Below are 19,323 nucleotides of genomic sequence, written 5' to 3'. Positions count from 1 at the left end.
TTTTGGAGAGTTGTCTTGTAAATAGACTAAATTCATACTAAGACTTAATTTGAAGAAGTTTGAATGTCTGTCTGCATTCATTAAAAAGAAATATATTTATTTTATTTTTTCAATTTTCACTTTTCTTTATACTCACATATGCATTAAACAAAACGAAACAGTGAAAACGGACAGCTATAAATATTACACACTGTGAAGAACTGTTAGTAAAGGTGTTGAACCCATGGCTACTGCAAGAACAGCAAACCCGTCAGCAATGATTGGATTGAACAAGCCAGCAAATGGGCAGCTCAGGGGACAAACCAAGCCAGCTGGACAACAGTTAGGACTTTCAACTATCCAACAGCCAAGTGCCCCCCAGAAAAGGACCAGCATTCCTCAGAGCAGTGGAGGCATCAAGTAAGATACTGGTTTCATTTATCCTGTTGTCTTAAGTTTTGTCACTTACCTTTTATCTCCATATGTGCTTGGTGGAAGAATCTTTATCAACCCATATTTGAAAGCTCCGAACCACCCAGCACCTTATTTAAAAAAAAATAACAACACAATCCTCTAAAAGCCGTCAATCAGGTTTATTTCCCTGTTGCCAGCTCTGGATTTTGTGAGCCTTATCAGACTTGTATAAAATTTTGTTTTTTCTTTTTTGCACTTTTGTCATTTTTTTTCCTGGCAAGCCCTTTACATCTTATCTCTTTAAATATATGTATGTTTATGGAATGAATGTCAAGAATATGTGATCAAGGCACACAATTAATTCATGTTTGGGGCAAAAGAGATTCAGGAAATTTACATAATATGTTTACATAATAGAAGAGCCCTTAAATGCCATCAAATTATATGCTGTACAAAACATGCAGTACAGCACAGAAAGAAAAAGATATATCAAAATGAGGATATATGGGGATTAAGCTGCAAGGAATATCTAGGGTGATTCTTCCTAGCTGGTGGGGATGTTGATACGCTGGTGAAATTTGCATTAAACAGCGATTCACAAACACAAGCGATTATTAAAATTACAGCTAGTGGTTTCATGTTGTGCCTGCTGCGTTTATACAACTTGAGTAGTTTTGAATTTACATCTTAATGAGTGTTTAAAGCATCAAACAGCGGGGAACTTGCTTACAAACAAATGTCACCCCACAGAAAAAAATGCAATAATCGAACCGTTCACAATCATATTTGAATATAATTTTCCTGTACTTGTATGCAGTTTTCTGCAAAAGTACATATCTACTGGGTTCACCAGAAGCTCCGAATTTAGTAGTAGGCCTAGTCTCAATCCTCATCCTTTCAGATTTACAGTACCCTTTTTCTTTTAGAGATCAGGAAGTAATGGTCATCAAGCCCTGAAAGCCCCAGCTGAAGGGTGAGATGACCACTCCCTAGAAGAAAAGGGACACTTTAGCTCTTCAGAATGGAGGGATGGGGCCTAAGGGAAGAATTGGGATTAGGCTCAATTCATCAAATGGAAGATGTAGGGTTCCCGCATCATTTTTGACTGAGGAATGTGAAAAACAAATGCTGCTTGGTTTAAAGTTAAGTTCAATAATGCAGTTTTATTGTTTGTATAGAGTTAATGAAAGGTCTTTACATTAGGTTTGGTGATGACTGGAAGAAGTGCCTGGAGCTTCCTCCAAAAGACAACAGGGTGAAAACTACGGTAAGCTGATCATAGGTAATGACAAATGTCATTTTCAGATTTTGTAATGGAACTCAGTGAAATGTTTTTATTCACTTTTGCTGTTTAATGATGTGATTATTTTAATGTGTATCTTATTAAACAACAATATTTGTATTTCATGTTTCCCAGGATGTGACATCAACAAAAGGGAATGAATTTGAAGACTACTGCCTAAAGCGAGAACTTCTGATGGGGATCTTTGAAATGGGATGGGAGAAACCCTCCCCAATTCAGGTAAATAAAGTGATCAGAACACACGTGTTTGTGATGAGAAGAGAATTTGATTTGGATCTTTCGAACTTTGAGAAGCCACTGTGAAGTTTAAAAAATTGTTTTTACCACGGATCATCACATGAATCAGAATAATGGCTGTAGCTGTATTAATAAAAACTTTAAAACAGCCGTATATTACTTCACTTACAGATGTGGACAAGTTTATCACCACCTTCTAGTGGGTGTGTGGAGTTAGAAACCTTCATATTTCCATTTGTTAAAATATAGGTGATGAGACATGCCCAGAATCTCCAGTTTCATGTCATTAGCACAAAGGGAAGTCTCATGAAAACTTTGTCAACATGTGCTTTGGAAAATTTGAGTTAGATTATTTCTTTAGTTTAATCATTCTGGGTCTTGTGATTGGAGCTCATGATGGTTGGTGCATCAGACATTAATATACCTTGATCTTGGTGTTCAGCTTGAATGTCTTTGCTTTCTTTGATGCTTTGTTTTTACCATCAATGCTATCAACCCTTAGTTGCATTTCCTCATGTTGATTTATCTTAGGATGTTTGTCCCGGATACCTTATTTAATATTTGCAAATGAAGTCTCAGGAATGCTGCTTGGAGATGGTCTTATAGCCTGTACCTGTGACACGCTGTGTTATTATTAGATTGGAGTGGAAGATGAACAAAACTTATCTAAAATGAGCATTACAGTGGGCAACATGTGGGCCACTGGATTTCATCATTTCTAAAGACTCCACCTTCCCTCTGTAGTGTTTGTTCTGCCATTCTGCAGACACAGATCACACAATCCTCCTTTCTAGTAACATTTCAATACCAGCTGCTGTTAATTTAACTATCTGTGTAAATGATCTAAAAACAAAAAATAACAAATGCCTGTTAGCTGTGACCAAAGCCACAAAACTGTTTTATATAATCATTAAATGTTGGTCATCTGGATTGTTAGACATTTGTCCAAATAATCTTACCTTATCAAATGATTTTTTTTTTTCTGACTGGAATTCTTCTGTGTGCCAAAAGGAGGAAAGCCTCCCTATTGCTCTATCAGGTAGAGATATTTTGGCTCGGGCCAAGAATGGTACAGGAAAAAGTGGAGCATACCTCATCCCTCTCCTCGAGCGGATAGATCTGAAGAAGGATCACATACAGGGTGAGTTTCTGCTGCAGTGTGGCATATGGAGTGGTATGAAGGAGTGATCTGAGTGATACACAAAACTACAGTACATTTGTTTAGTTGTTCGGTATTCTCCAAAACATGATTGCTGCATTGCACCAGTATTTCTTGCTTCTGATGAACAGTTTTTTTTCTTTTTTTTTTTTTGTTCTTGATATATACAACTTTTCTCCATGCATCTCATCAACCCTCACATTACATCAGCCCCTTCCATTTATGTCTCCATCTAGCTATGGTGGTAATACCAACAAGAGAACTGGCCCTGCAGGTGAGCCAGATCAGCATTCAGCTCAGCAAACACCTTGGAGGGGTCAAGGTTATGGCTACCACAGGTGGAACCAACTTAAGAGATGACATTTTGCGTCTGGATGAGAAAGGTAAATGTCAAATGTATATAAAATGGAAAAAAATATATAAATAAATAAAACCTGATTTCATGTTGAAGATGGACAAGTAGTTCTGTACATTTTGTTTTCTGTACCTCTGTTGTTCTACATCGAACTTGGTTTTTAGCTTAAGGTTGTAAGATAATTGTATTAAATGATCAGAAATGGTTAGTCACTTCCAGAGATGACACAGAGGCGTCCAAATTTTAATTTGTTGTGATGTGTTGTTTGTGTCTTCCTCAGTTCATGTGGTTATTGCAACTCCAGGCAGAATACTTGATCTGATCAAGAAGGGTGTGGCAAAAGTGGATAAGATCCAAATGATGGTGATGGATGAAGTGCGTTTGTGTCTTTTAATATATCTTTTTTTTTTTTTTTTTTTATCAATGAATGTGTTTATAAAGTTAGTCAGAATTTCCCCCTTTTTACACTTTCTGTATATTTATACAAATTATCCTTTATTCAGGCAGACAAGTTGCTTTCTCAGGACTTTGTAGTCCTGATTGAAGATATTATCAGCTTCATGCCAAAGGATCGTCAGATTCTCCTTTACTCTGCCACTTTCCCCATCAGTGTGCAAAAATTCATGGTGAGAACCCCAACAACTAGTATATATTCACATGAAAAAAATTGGAAATCTTGTGTACATCCTTTCACATGCTCTGAAATTTTGATTTTCTTTTTCAGAATAAGCACTTGCAGAAACCCTATGAAATCAACCTGATGGAGGAACTCACATTGAAGGGCATCACTCAGTATTATGCCTATGTCACTGAACGACAGAAAGTCCACTGCCTAAACACACTTTTTTCCAGGGTGAGTGTTTACAGTGTACGTCAGATTTTGAAACGCCTCATTTAAAATGTATAGGTAGATGTGTCCATACTTTTGACTTGGCTTTGTCTAAGCTCAGCCAAAGTATGGCTCAGTCAAGTTTTTTTATTCACTCATAATTGTGAATCTGTGTTTCTCTATTATAGCTCCAGATCAATCAGTCGATCATCTTCTGTAACTCTACTCAGAGAGTGGAGCTTCTGGCAAAGAAAATCACCCAATTAGGCTATTCATGCTTCTACATTCATGCAAAGATGATGCAGGAGTACAGGAACCGTGTGTTCCATGACTTTAGAAATGGACTGTGCAGAAATCTGGTGTGCACAGGTAAGCAGAGGACGTTTTGAATTTTGAAATGCAATTAGGAAATCTTACATGGTTATTCTTGGGAAGATTAATCAATGCACTTGTTTTCATTTAGACCTGTTCACTCGAGGAATTGACATCCAGGCAGTAAATGTAGTCATTAATTTTGACTTCCCCAAAAGTGCAGAGACCTACCTTCATCGTATTGGCCGATCAGGTAAGATTTATTTATTTATTTATTTTTACAACTACTGCTCTGAAAATCCGGTTCACTTCATGAAACTTATTCTTAATTGTTCATACAATGTCCTCCCTTACAGGACGGTTCGGTCACCTTGGTCTGGCCATCAATCTGATAACTTCAGATGATCGCTACAACCTGAAGACGATAGAGGATCAACTGATCACTGACATAAAGCCCATACCAAGCAGCATCGATAAGAGCTTGTATGTGGCAGAGTTTCACTCTGTTGACCCAGATGATGAAGGCGTGAATAACAAGGAACTAGGAGCATCCTGAGGGAAAGGTCAGTTTTTAAAACAAAAACAATGAGCCACGATTGAAGTTAAATCTTGTGTTGACTGTGTTTTTCCTAACTCTGTGTGTCTGGTGTTGGGAAAGTGCAAAGATGTCAGACTAGTGTTGAACCAGCAAGTTCTAGTTTTTGTACCGTGTTGAAAAGAATGGAGATCACATCTCTGCAGTATCACTTTAAATATGTCATTATTCAAACTTCTGTCACCTTTCATGAAATTCTCTCTTTTTGGCCTGGGACAGTACGTGTGTTCCATCAAATAAGAAATTTTATAACAAATTTCTAATTAGGCTATTGGAAATATTGGTCCAAAATGGTAACTTCAAACAAAACAGACTCCACTGGTGATTAATTAAAAAAAATTACCAATGTACACCTGAAGTTTCTTATTCCAGACCTAGATCTATCTTCATGTGATTCAAACAGGCGTGCTTCTCTGTTAATTCACCCAGACAGTCTGCACCAGCATTGATATTGTTTGGCAATGGTGGTTACACATTTTTTAATCTGGCATCTGAATGAATCATGTCCAAGGCTGTGTTGTATCTTTAATGTAATGAGTCATCTTTTTCATTAATCAGAGAGGACTGGGTTTAAATAAATTAATCGGTCCAACTGTCAATAAAAGAAAAGTTAAAGATGGTCACTATTCATTTTCACGTTTTGGTACGTTGTGTGTCTATATGAATAAAAACCACTAAGGTGTTTTTTTTTTTTTTTTTCCTTTAACAACAATCTGATGGAGGAGAGCAAATACTTGAAACCTTGTAAATGGTTTTTAATCTGCTTTCATCAAGGAGATTAACTTGAATTTTACAGGATTTAAAGTGTTGTCCTTGAACTGCACATCAGTAGTCAACTGAAATTTAAAAAAAGAAAAAAAAGCTGATTTGTAAACACTACCAGCTGTCTGTGCTGCAGGTTTGCTAAAGCAGTTGGAATCAAGCTCTAACTCTGTTTTCATTACTTATTTATTTTCTCCCCAGGAGAATTGCAACACCTGTCGTGCAGGATTGGGTGCAGATCTCATGAGACTTCGGTGAAGAGTTTTTTTTCTTTTTTTTTTTTTTTTTTCTCTTAATAAAATGATCTATTGAAGATCTTTCTTTCTCAGGTTGAATGTACAGGTATCTCCATTTTTGCTGGTACATAAGCTAATACTGATTTCTCCTCCACTGAAAACTGCCACATTGCTGTTATGTTGACTCTAAAATTGACCAGAGTAGAACATAAGCATTTTGACTATACATGGAAATTAAGTCGTTTGTTTGCAATGTTGTAAATGTTAAACCAAAAGTGGATTTTAAGGAGTGTTGACAATTAGACACATTAGCTATGCTGACACCTTGCTGAAGCCTAAAATAGACATGCACTCAGTCTTCTTAACACAGGATTGAACCTTTATACTGTTTATTTCAGAACAGCCTGAGCTCCTTATTACAAGGATTCAACCTTTTTTCTGAACATCCGATATGTGTAACACATTATTGATCCAGATTTTTTTTTAACTAATAAAATGCTGGGTTAACCTTCTGTTCCTGTGGAAACTAAGGTAGTGCATTGGACATATAGGGATATTTGCAATGTCTTCTTACTCTATTCTCATAATTAAAAGGGATTGTATCTTGTTAAAGCTTAGTACTGAAAAAAATAGCAAGCCATTTTTTCAAAAGGCTTTTTGGTTCTTTTATAGTCATAGGGCAATAGTTTTCAGGTTTTGGTTACTATTAAATACCATGGCATGATGAAACCAGTTAGCTTAGACCCAAGCCCAGTTCTTGCCCTTCCCCTAACTGTTTTTTTTTTTTCTTTTTTTAAATCCTGGTACGTCTAGAGGGTGTCCCTTTTGCATTGGGAATTGTGGATTAGTATTAGTAATCATCTGGCCATCCACATGGCCCCTTGCCTTCCATTTAAAAGACTACACATTGACTATCCCTTGATTCCATAGGGACAGAAGTGCAATAACCTAACAAATAGAATGCAAAATGGGGGTTAGGGCTTAAGTGAGGAACTACAATATGATCTACATAAATATTGTGTCCCTTCTTTCCCACTAAGTGCCTTAGACTAATATCAAGCTTCTAGTTTGCCTGCACCTCTAGTCAAAATTTGGTTGTACTTGTAATATAAACGTTTATTAAATGTAAACAGTTTTCCCAAAGATATTTGGTAAGGCCTCAAATGTGTTAACATCAAAACATGGTCTTGAAATATTTATATAAAAGTTTGAATCCTAATGCTGAAGGTTTCATTCCATTGTCTCTGCCCTTCATTTCGCCTTGGCAGGAGATGGTTACTCATGGTGTCCTTTTCTGAAGTTAACCGCATACCTATATGTCCTGATGAGCAGACATTAAGATGAAAACAAACTGATTTTCTATTATGTTCGTCTCTATGGTTAAGCCAAATTAAAGTTCAGCTGCCAGACTCCATGTTTTGAATGTGTATTTTTTTAATTCCTTTTTTAAATAATTTTTTTTTGTAAAGTTCTTACTAGAGCTGATTTTTATTTAAGTGGTATTCTGAAAGTGCAATCCCTGTAATTGTTTCCAAAAAAACAGCATCAGTTTTTCATTTTCAGCCTTTAGGATGCTTTTTTTTGATTATGTAAAAACATACTAGATTTTCAAAGGGGCGTTACACGTGTTTTATATGGCAATGTGTCCATTGTGTTTTTAATGTGTAGCACTTTTCAGTTCTCTTTTTTTTTTTTTTTCCTGAGTACTGATGAGAATCGGTCAATGTTAAATTATTTTTAAAAACGTTATCAATGCACTTTTTAGCCGTGACCCCAAACTAGGCGTGCCCTTGGAATATCATTCCCTTGTAGCTTGAAATGAACCCATTTCCAACGAATGAAACTCCGTCTACGTCAGTGGAATCAGCCTGTCAAGACTGTAGTTTCAGCCAATGGTGGATGAAATCAAATGAACATCAGCCAATCAGCGGATAAGTTACGGTAAATTGGGCGGGCGGTTGTGACTACGGTCACGGACGTTGGCGTGAACTTTGCCGGTGTGGAACTATCCCTGGACCCTAATCGTCTACGTGAGTAGTTAAACTGGAATATTACATATTGACTTTATAAGATGGGAGTCGTTGGTATTGTCACTTTGCCACCTCGACTCATTTTAACCACCGTTTTTGTTATGTCGAGACGTGCAGATCTCGTGGTTGACTCCACATGGCTACCTAGCCAGCTAGCTAACTCACCAACCATGTTAGCTAGCATTAGCTCCTCATAGGTTAAATAATGCTAGTGGATAGTTTTGACAGCTTGCTCGTCTCCACATTTGGCGTCTATGGGATTAAAAGTTGCAGTTTGATATTTTTGTTCTTTTTTTGGATGTATTTGAATTTATGCATTATAAGTGGAGTTTTAGAAAACTAGGCCTTATCCGTAACCAGCTTGCTGTACTGATGCTGCTACCACAGTAGGACACAGCACTCGGTGTAGCTTCAATGGTACTTGTAGGCTTACTAGTGGGATCACGTTATTACTGCAGCCAATACTAAAGTGCGTTGGATATACTGTGAAGCAAATTGATTTCATGAGGACTGCGGGGGGTGTAATGAAGGCTAATCATATGGATTAGACTTTGTTAAAACATTCCCCCTATACCGGCATACATGATTTATCTATATGCATATCTATTATATATAAATATATGCACGTCTGCACACACACAAGTGGTAGTTTATGTGATCATTTAACTTGACATGATAAACTATCAGTTTTATCCATTGCCTGTCTCTCTTCCAGTCTGTTACATTGTCAGAGTATGGGCAGTGTGTTGGCTGCCGCCTCCCCCAGTCCAGCTCCTGCTGCAGCTGGAGGTGGTCAAGGGGTCCCAGGGTTGGTGTCGGTCCCTCCCGGGTTCACTATGCCACCTGTGTCTTCCGTCCCTCCAACATCTGAATCTGGTCAGCAGACAGCAGAGACGGATTCTCAACTCCCAAATCCAGGCACATATGAGGAATGTCACCGGAAATGTAAAGGTTAGAATATCAACATTTAGATTTTGACATCCATTTGTAGATTTTTCAGGTGTGTGTGTGTGTGTATATGTGTATATATGTGTGTATATATATATATATATATATATAATATGTATATATAGTGTGTGTGTGTGTGTGTGTTTAGGGCTGGGCGATTAATTGAATTTTAATCTTAATTATGATCTGGGTTTTTAACACTCATAAAACTGAAATGATCTGATTATTTGCTTCTTCTCAGTTTACTCTTGTGCTGTTTTCAGTTGCAAATCGAGCTCCACTGGCATTGCAGCGCTGTGCTGCAGACTCCTCCCAAACGACAGGCAACATTCATGCATGTGAAATGTTGCGCTCGTTCACGTAGACGTGCACACGGGGCATTGCGATGCAACACAAAAAAAATAGAAAAATGTTGAATTTTTGTGAGTCGCAACTAAATAATCCACCAGCTCCCAGAGACATAAAGCGATAACAAACGTTATAAACAAATATAACTTTTTTTTTTCTCGCCAAAGATCAGTGCTCGATTAACACGGTGAACAACCCAGGATTTAAGAAACTCAACACTTTGGACAAACGGTATAACTGCCATCTCGTCACCGTTTTAGTCGAGTGTCTCTCCCTGCCCTATATGATGAGTGTGGTGAGGGTGTTGGGAAGGATGTGGCTACAGTCCAATGTTTCGCCACCACTACGGACCTGTATTCAAGCCGCACCATAGAACCGTATATGACGCGGATTTCGACATGAAAACGAGATGTCTCCAGACTCATTTTTTCCAGATCACACCAGGCGAACATGGCTGCTGGTCTGAGACAAACAATAGTGGGACCTGGGTGGAAAGAAACTAGTCTGTATTACCACAGACGGTGCTTCAAATGTCAAATATATATAAACAAATAATCTTATTGTAATAATGCAGTTATTGATATGAGGTGATTAAGATTGGTTTGTTTATTTCTCTTTCCTGTTTTTAGAGGTATTTCCTCTGCAAATGGAAGGGGTGCGGTTAGTGGTAAACAAGGGCCTGAGTAACCACTTCCAGGTCAGCCATACTATCACCCTCAGCACCCTGGGAGATTCTGGCTATCGATTTGGTTCCACTTATGTTGGCAGTAAACAAACCGGACCAGCAGAGGTAATGCTCTTTTTCTCAAGCTTTGATGAAATGATGCTGATAGTTTTAGACTGCAAATTATTTACGATATTTGACAGCGGGTTTAATATTATCTGTTTTTAAACACTTCAGTGCAAATTCGAGGAACCTTTTTAATTCCAACTAAATGTAAAGGCAGATATTTTTTTTTTTTGTGTTTCTGATTTTAAGTGGAGTTTTGATTGTTTTAAACGTCTTTGAGGAAAACAAGATGTTTCTTTTTATGATAATTGTGTAATTTGTTCAAAGGGAAAGATAACAAGTAAGGATGGGGTGTGATGTACTGGATGTTGCGGAATTAAAGACAATTAGTTTTTTTCATTTATACTTTCATATATTGTCACATTAGTAACACAAGTAGTACACAAAAACAAATAGATGCTCCAAACAGTATTTCGATTGATTGTCAGGGCCAAAGTTGACCATCATAGCTTTTAAGTGTTTTTCGAAACGGTCATTAATATAATTTAAAATCTGAAAATTGTTGTTTCTAGTCATTTCCAGTCATGGTGGGCGATATGGACAACACTGGCAGTCTGAACGCCCAGATCATCCACCAGCTTACAAATACTGTACGCTCCAAAATAGCCATCCAGGTATGTGAACACATATGAGGCCTGTCAGGTCTGATGTTGTAGAGTTCTTTATAAAATAAACATCACTGACATTGTTATTAATTTTTAATGTTTTTTTTAAATTGCAGACTCAGCAGCATAAGTTTGTAAATTGGCAGTGTGACATGGAGTATCGTGGTCAGGACTTCACCTCTGCTGTGACACTTGGAAATCCAGATGTTCTTGTTGGATCAGGTACGATGTATGAATAAGATCAATAAAGATGATATACATAATAAAAATGCTCAAATTTTATACAAGTATACAAAAAAACGAATTGCAGTTAAGCAGAAAAGCTAACCATTATAAACTGTCTTGCAAATGTGAAGATGGATTATCTTTGGTACTGATTTTGTCCACTACACAAAGAAAAAAAATAGTCATTGTGTTCCACTCCACACTCCTTCGCCTCCTCTCTTTATAGTCCTTTAGCAGCATGCCCTGTTGTGCTTTCATTGTTATTAATATGGAGCGAGCCACCTTAGGAAGGACTAATGGATTCATGTGAAGGACTTTACTCAGGTCAAAAAACAGATTAATATCCTTGTGGCTATGGACTAAACAGAGGAACTGGATTTCTGTTTTTATAAAAGTCTTTGAGTGTTTTAGATACTTCAGGCATTCCCTCTCAGCTTTTAAAACTTAGATGAAGCCTGTCCCAACACATGTCTGCTGGATTGAGGTGATAAAGCCTGAAAAGCTGAGATTGTTACTTTCTGCCTCTTTCAAGTTATTTCAAGATACATGAAACAGCTTTTAATAACAGCCAAAGTCCAGCAGTTTATCCCCGGACTGTTAGGTGAAGTTTTAATTTTCCAGAGGCAATTTACCTCATACACCCACTACTAATTACACATTTATTTACCTTTAAAAGCATTTAAAAGTAAAATACTTATAGTTTTTGTTCATTTGTTTGTTTAAAAGCCTCACTCACTGAGAAGTTTGAAAATGAGATTAGATGAAAGAATCACAGAAATGTTAATTCCAGAAAATCAGTTTTAAAACAGGCTAACGTTGAATCCTGCATTTAAAACATTTAGCTTACATTACCAATAACTGTAGCAAGAGGGCGCCTGTAGCGCATGAATTAGCAGCTGGTACGTGAATATGACTTGGCAATAGGAAACCAGTGGAGGGGACCGTTTTATGTCAGTGAATATTCTTCAAAAGTACTTATTAAAGTAAACCTTAATGGACACCTCTTTCCTACAGATGATATCAATCAATCAGTTTTTATTTCTAAAGCACTTTTCTCACACAAAAAAATGCAACATAGTGCATTGCATAACCTATAATATTAAAAACCCATCTTTACCCATCCCAATATCCCAGCCTATGAGCCACACATCAACACGCATACATAGAATGATGTTCTGTAAAGTGCTGTCTTCCACAGTATTGAGGAAACTAAAACACTGGAAGTTTAAATAAGATGTTAAGATTAAATAAAATAAAAAGAATGATATTCAAAGCTTTACTAAAGCTTTCTTTTATTGTATTAAAGTGCACTAAGACCTGAAAGTGTTTTTTCTGGAGGTATGGAGGAAAGAAATATATACTCTGTTTCATACGTAACTGATTGTCCAATGATTTTCTTACAGGCATTGTGGTTGCCCACTATCTCCAGTCAATCACACCTGCACTGGCTCTGGGTGGAGAGTTGGTATATCACAGGAGACCTGGAGAAGAGGGAACTGTGTCCTCCTTCTTGGGCAGGTACACAGGTAAAGTTCATATGTTACTATCTTTCACAAGTAAATTTATTATTCTGCTACCATCACCCCTAAAATTTCAACCATCATTTAAATGCATGTTTAATATCTTTTAATGTTTGTCTGTTAATTGATGCTTAATGTTTTAATATAAACATTTTTATCTGATGTCATTAATTTGTATTTAACATCTTTAACTGACTCATTTGTGTCTTATTGCTTTACATGATCTACTACAAAATAAATTATTTCTTCTCCACAGGTGAGAAGTTTGTTGCAACTTTAACTTTAGGAGGTGCAGGAGCTCATGCTACATACTATCACAAAGCCAATGACCAGGTACTTAATATCAGGTGGTTGTGGGGTTGTATTTACGTAAACTACTTAAATACTATTTGTTACTCATTTCTGTATTTTGGCTTCCAGATCAGTGCCTCTTTTTGTCTAGTTTTTACAAGCTGATATACAGATGCACTTGAGGAAATAACTGCAAATTTGGGGGATATGAAGGTTTTTCCTTAAGCAAATTTCAGTGTTGGCTGACAAAGTGAATCTAAAACTAGTTGATTCTTTTGCAGTCTGAGTCAAATAAAGCAGTTGATTGTCATTCAAAATTAAGTGTCTTGTAGTAAGAAGTTTCTTTTTTCTTTTCGTTGTTGTCTTGAACAAACTAAAATTTGCACCAAAATCAACAAAACATAAAAATTAGAGCTTTCAAACAAGTTTACTTGATATATTACTTGAGCTCCAGCTAAAGTTTGAAAACCATTTTCCACAAAATCAATCTCCTAGAAGTGTGTGTTTTTAATGCATGCAATCACCTGAGTATTAAAACAGACTTTTAAATGTCTGTCTTACAGCTGCAGGTAGGGGTTGAATTTGAAGCCAGCACAAGGATGCAAGACACCACGGCATCCTTTGGTTACCAGCTGGACCTCCCTAAAGCTAATTTGCTTTTTAAAGGTAAATACAAACATTATTATAGCACCCTTAGTAACATAGAAAGTCACTAATGTAAAAATTTCCAAATGAATCTACTTTTTCTGACTTATGTTTTCTCTCTGCAGGCACAGTTGATAGCAACTGGGTAGTTGGGGCAACCCTTGAAAAGAAACTGGTGCCGCTGCCTCTCACACTGGCCCTGGGGGCTTTCCTGAACCACCGCAAGAACAAGTTCCAGTGCGGCTTTGGTGTCACCATTGGCTAAAGGTGCACATGCTGCCTGGAACCAGCTCACAGGCCACAGCTTGGACTGGCACAGGGACACACAGGAACCTGAACTAAGTTTTAGGAATTGGATTCTAAGACTCTCTTACAGCTGTGATATTTGGATCTGACAGAGAGACAAAGACAACGATCAAGGAGCCAGGACTGACCAAGCCATGCCTACATACTGTAGCACAAATGTCTTTGCTGTATGGTGTATTGGATATACCCAGTGGCTAGAGTGATGTATATCAGAAGGCTTCAGGTGACGCATGAGAACATGTGATGTGAAAATTTAAGTGGTAAGACATAATATATGGTGATCATGTATGGATTGAAATAAATGTGATTACATTTTGTACAACTGGATGTTGTTCATTACTGAACTGAGTACAAGGTGTTGCCCGAAGTAAATCTGTAAATATAATATAGTAAACTACAAATTAGTCTGTTATGGCTCCCAAAAGGATTTTTAATTTTTACACAAAAATCAAGTAAGAGATTGAATGAAACCATGCACTGTAGATATTACCTTGCACACTATGATGGATTAAAACTCCTCACATATGAACTACTTGCATTTGAGCAAATGAGTCCACAGATTGTATAATGGAATTAGCGACCTGGTTTGAGTGAGGAAATTTTATTTATGTAGCACTTTTCAAGAACAAATGTCACATGCATCACAATAAAGAAAACAATCATACTATGAATAAAACTATCAAGAGCAGAGTAAATTTTAAAAGTAAAATGGATAAAAATGATTTTAAAAAAAGGCTTGTTTAAATAAACAGGTTTTAAGCTGTTTTTTAAAAAGTGTCCACAGAACACAAATCTTAAATTTAATGGGAGAGAGTTGCAGAGTTTTGGGGCAACAACCTGAAACAGTTGTTCTAACCTTCAACTACAGAACAACCAGCAAACCCTGATTAGGTGATCTCAGAGCCCTGCTGCTGTATGTAATTATGCTGCAGCAGAGCTGTGACATAAACGGCAATGCGAGGCTCCGTACGCAAGAACTAAAATTTGAAATTGAATTCTAGATCAGATAGGGAACCAATTTAAAGATTGCAACACTGGAGTGAGCCCTTCTCTGTGTTTAGATGAAAAGTCTGGCTGCTGCATTCATGTACAAGCCATTCCTGTGCAGATATATTTCAAATTACATTTAAGCTTCAGCTCATGAGAGATTTCTTTAAGCCTGTGTGTAAAATTAGTTTTGATTATCAAAATGTTGATTTAGATGTTGATTAAGAAATTATTTCACATACACACAAATAAAAAAAAAAAAAAACTAATCTGTTAACTATACCTTGTATAACTCAGAATACAACAGAGACCAGTGTAAACTTTAAAAAGCTAGCTGTACTTAATGTTAGAGCTCTGTCCAACAAGTCACTGTTAGTTAATGATTTCATAATTTCTCACATTTTAGATTTTCTTTTTCTGACAGAAACATAGTTAACAGAAGACACAAGTGCTACCGTTCTTAATGAAACAGCACCCCCTTATTTTAGTTTTATGAATAAATGTCGACACAGGAGGAAAGGGGGAGGAGAAGCTGCCTTATTTAAAGATTCATTCCAGTGTAAAGAGATTTCATTTGCTGATTTTACTTCTTTTGAATATCTTAGTTTTATTTTACAGGGCATTCCTAAAATCCTATTTCTAATCATCTACAGATGTCCAGGACACTGTAAATTTTATTGATGAATTTTCTGAGTTATTGTTGGTTATCTCTACTGATTTTAACCATTTCATCGTAACTGGGGATTTTAACATTACCATCCGTCATGTTATCTATGTGAATGTCAAGGAATTTTCTTCCATATTGGACATGTTTGGTTTGTGGCAACATATAAAGAACCGACCCACATTCGAGGTCACATTCTGGACCTGGGTATTTCAAAGGGTGTGGAAATTTTTTCTGTAGCTGTCACTGACTTGGCCTTGTCTGACCATTTTTGTATTTTGTTTGATTTACTGATCACTCAGAATGTCCAACCAACCTGCTTCTCCGTTAGGAAGAGGTACATTAATGAAAGAACAAGTGCTAAGTTTGTGGAGGCCATAGCTATGTTACCAACAACCAGTGCAGAGTCAGTTGATGGACTCCTGGATCATTTCAATCTAAAAATCTTGAATGTAATGCTGTTGCACCAATAAGAATCAAGAGCAACTTGAGCAAACAGAAAACACCATGGAGAAACACCACTGTGGTTACCAACCTAAAAAGTGAATGCAGAAAAACTGAGTATAAATGGCGGAAAAATAAACTTCAAATTCACTATGAGCTGTACAAACATAGCCTGCATAACTATAACAATGAGCTGTGCAAGGCCAGAGAGCTGCATTTATCTGAAATTAACAAGAACGCCAACTATTCTCGCACTCTGTTTGCTATGATTGAAAAACTTACAAATCCTCCTATACAGATAAGCCCTGAGCTCCTTTCCACTGAGAAATGCAACCAATTTGCCAACTTTTTTAGCCCAAAAAAATAAAACAATTAGGCAAAATATTAATTCCACACAGTCAAACAAGAAAATTAGTCTGTGTCTAAAACCCGGAAATGATTCTGATGTTATGTCGCAATTTAAAATGGTTGATTTAAAAATCTTAGAAGAAACAGTTTGGCATTTGCAATCTGGACATTTTACCATCCGACTTTTTAAAAACAGTTTTTACCTCAGTAGAAAGTGATCTCCTACTGATAGTTAACAGCTCACTGGCATCAGGCATTTTTCCCAAGTCACTAAAGATAGCTGCTATTAAGCCACTGCTAAAGAAAAGGACTCTAAACTCCTCTATAATGAACAACTACAGACCTGTCTCTAACCTCACTTTTATTTCCAAGATTATTGAGAAAGTTGTATTTCACCAGCTTAATGACTTTTTAAATGAAAGTGGAAATCTTGATAAATTTCAGTCCGGCTTCCGACCTCATCACAGCACTGAAACAGCTCTGGTCAAAGTGTTAAATGACATTAGGTTGAATACTGATGCTGGTCAAGTATCAGTCCTGGTTCTGTTGGATCTCAGTGCTGCGTTTGATACTGTAGATCACAGAATCCTGTTGCACAGGCTGGAAAACTGGGTTGGACTTTCTGGAGCGGTCCTTAACTGGTTCAGGTCCTATTTAGAAGGCCGGAGTTATTTTGTTATGAATCCGAGCGAGTGGCCATGACTTGTGGAGTCCCCCAGGGGTCAGTCCTTGGACCTCTTCTGTTCATTTGTATATGCTTCAAATATTACAGAACTATAGCATTAATTATCAAAGTTATGCTGATGATACACAACTTTATGTGTCTCTTGTCACCAGACGACTGCAGCCCAATAGACTTATTCTATCAGTGTCTGGAGCAAATAAACACCTGGATGAAGGAGAATTTTCTACAATTAAATGAAGACAAAAGTGAGATTATTCTGTTTGGTAGCAAAGAGAAGAGGGTCAGCATTGGTAAACACCTGGAGACTCGGGCTTAGAGTGCTGATGGACTCAGACCTGACTTTCAGCAGCCGCATCAAAGCTGTCACTAAGGCAGCTTTTTACCAGCTCAGAAACATCAACAGAATTAAAAGTCTAGTCTCCCAGAAAGACCAGGAGAAACTCATCCATGCATTCATCTCCAGTAGGCTGGATTACTGTAATGGTCTTTTAACAGGACTTCCTTAAAAAGAGCATTAAACATCTGCAGCTCATCCAAAATGCTGCTGCTAGAGTTTTAACCAGGACTAAGAAATCTGAACACATCACACCAGTTTTAAAATCTATATGGTTTACAAATTCCAGAATGGTTTAGGCTCAGAATACATCTGTGATATGTTCAGAGAATATAAACCTAGCAGAGTTCTTAGATCCAAAGACTCTGGTCAACTAGTCCAAGCCAGAGTCCAGACTAAACATGGAGAAGCAGCATTTAACTGTTATGCTGCAAACAAGTGGAACAAGCTGCCAGTGGAGATTAAACTTTCACCAAATGTAGACATTTTTAAATCCAGTTTAAAAACATTTTTTTTCTCATGCGCCTATACATGAATTCTGCACGGTAACTTTTTAACTAATCTTGCTTTTAGTCATTTTAATGTAATTTATTATTTTATTGGGATTCTTGCTATGTGTTTCTGTCTTTTTACTATTTCTCAATATCTGTAATGCTTTTGTTTTATGTAAAGCACTTTGAATGGTCCTGTACACGAAATGTGCTATACAAATAAACTGCCTTGCCTAAATAAATCTTGGTGTCCCCTGGTGGTCCCACAGCTCCATAACACAACTAGCAAAAATACCAGTATTTTCTGAGTAAAACGGGAAACCAGTTGGCTCTGGTGGAATCAGATAAAAATGTCAAATATCACTACTTTTCTATAAATTAAATGCTGATATTAAAGAATGAATCATTTTAAACTTTAATGACAGTGAGGGTAAAATATGTAGTTTTAAATAAGATCAGTGGGGGGAAGTTTTGGCCATGAAGGCCACCAGAGGAAGTAGCTGATAAATAAAAATTATGACATCAAATAAAAACTGGCATTTAAAGGATTGAAAGTCTTGATTGAATGTTTGGTATTTGAGCAGTTCTGAAGGGTTTCAAGTGATCTGCAACTTGGCAATTTAGACAAAAGCCACTGGAGGAACTTGCTCCTGTAAACGGAGCAAAGATTATTGACATAAAAGAACACACCTGAATAAAAACAAATGGGACTACTTAAATATTGTTATGTGTACATTATGACTGCAGGATGGGGTTGTTCACGACAGTACATTGGAGAAATTCTTTCTGTCTGTTCTTTGGAAGATAACAGACAGAAGACAAACCTACAAAAGCCTTTAAAGCCTGACAGAAAGGCTTCTGTTTATAGGAAACTGACTGTAAACTATTATCTGAAACACTGGGAGAGAAAATTCTCTTTGTTCTTGAAATGTTTCACAAGATTTTTTATTTGTGTATGACATGTTGCACTGATTAACGCTCTCAGGTGTGTGAGAGCATGTATGCCCCCTCGTTCCAGTTTATGGAGTTGCCAGCCCACTTCCTGATCTCGATTGCAAAGTTTCCAAAGATCCAAAGTTTTAATTTGTTTCCCTTCCATCCAACAATCCTTACGCTGTCCCAAGCCATGATGTGGCAGTGATCCCTGGGATTCCCTACTCCAAAGACCACCACGACCATACCGGCAAATCTGACAGGTTTGCTGGGACGGCCACACCTCCGAAAAACAGCTGATAATGCATCAGCAACACATCAGCAGATGTTTCTGAGGAAGGCTGCAGGAGACAGCTGAAATATGTCAGGTATGTTACAACATCCTACTATTATTAAATGAATAGAAAAAAACAAAAACAAAACTCTTTGATAATAGAAAAAGGAGGAGCTGGAGAACGTAACTATTATAATTAGTTTTATTAAAATATCAAACAAAAGAAAAAAAAAAAACAATTTTGTAATTTCCCTTTTGGGATAAATAAAGATTT

At 37.0% G+C, this 19,323-nt stretch overlaps 2 protein-coding genes across 2 annotated transcripts; both read left to right on the top strand.

Annotated features, from left to right (window-relative positions):
- The first annotated feature begins 36 nt into the window (after positions 1-36).
- ddx61 (DEAD (Asp-Glu-Ala-Asp) box helicase 61) lies at positions 37-7,591 on the top strand. The gene is made up of 12 exons (XM_041988809.1): positions 37-399; positions 1,597-1,660; positions 1,811-1,915; positions 2,945-3,074; positions 3,329-3,475; positions 3,728-3,822; positions 3,951-4,073; positions 4,172-4,300; positions 4,465-4,645; positions 4,740-4,841; positions 4,945-5,151; positions 6,147-7,591. The coding sequence occupies exons 1-11, from the start codon at positions 224-226 to the stop codon at positions 5,142-5,144; spliced, it is 1,452 nt and encodes a 483-aa protein (XP_041844743.1). The 5' UTR covers positions 37-223; the 3' UTR covers positions 5,145-5,151; positions 6,147-7,591.
- A 523-nt stretch (positions 7,592-8,114) lies between these two features.
- tomm40 (translocase of outer mitochondrial membrane 40 homolog (yeast)) lies at positions 8,115-14,211 on the top strand. The gene is made up of 9 exons (XM_041987271.1): positions 8,115-8,211; positions 8,927-9,162; positions 10,137-10,297; positions 10,810-10,911; positions 11,019-11,124; positions 12,531-12,653; positions 12,904-12,980; positions 13,502-13,604; positions 13,709-14,211. The coding sequence occupies exons 2-9, from the start codon at positions 8,946-8,948 to the stop codon at positions 13,846-13,848; spliced, it is 1,029 nt and encodes a 342-aa protein (XP_041843205.1). The 5' UTR covers positions 8,115-8,211; positions 8,927-8,945; the 3' UTR covers positions 13,849-14,211.
- Positions 14,212-19,323: the final 5,112 nt, after the last annotated feature.

The sequence above is a fragment of the Melanotaenia boesemani genome, chromosome 6 (genome assembly GCF_017639745.1).
Source record: "Melanotaenia boesemani isolate fMelBoe1 chromosome 6, fMelBoe1.pri, whole genome shotgun sequence".
NCBI classification, from domain to species: Eukaryota; Metazoa; Chordata; class Actinopteri; order Atheriniformes; family Melanotaeniidae; genus Melanotaenia; species Melanotaenia boesemani.
The sequence above is the reverse complement of the archived record's forward strand: the minus strand, read 5'-3'. Positions and strand labels throughout refer to the sequence as shown.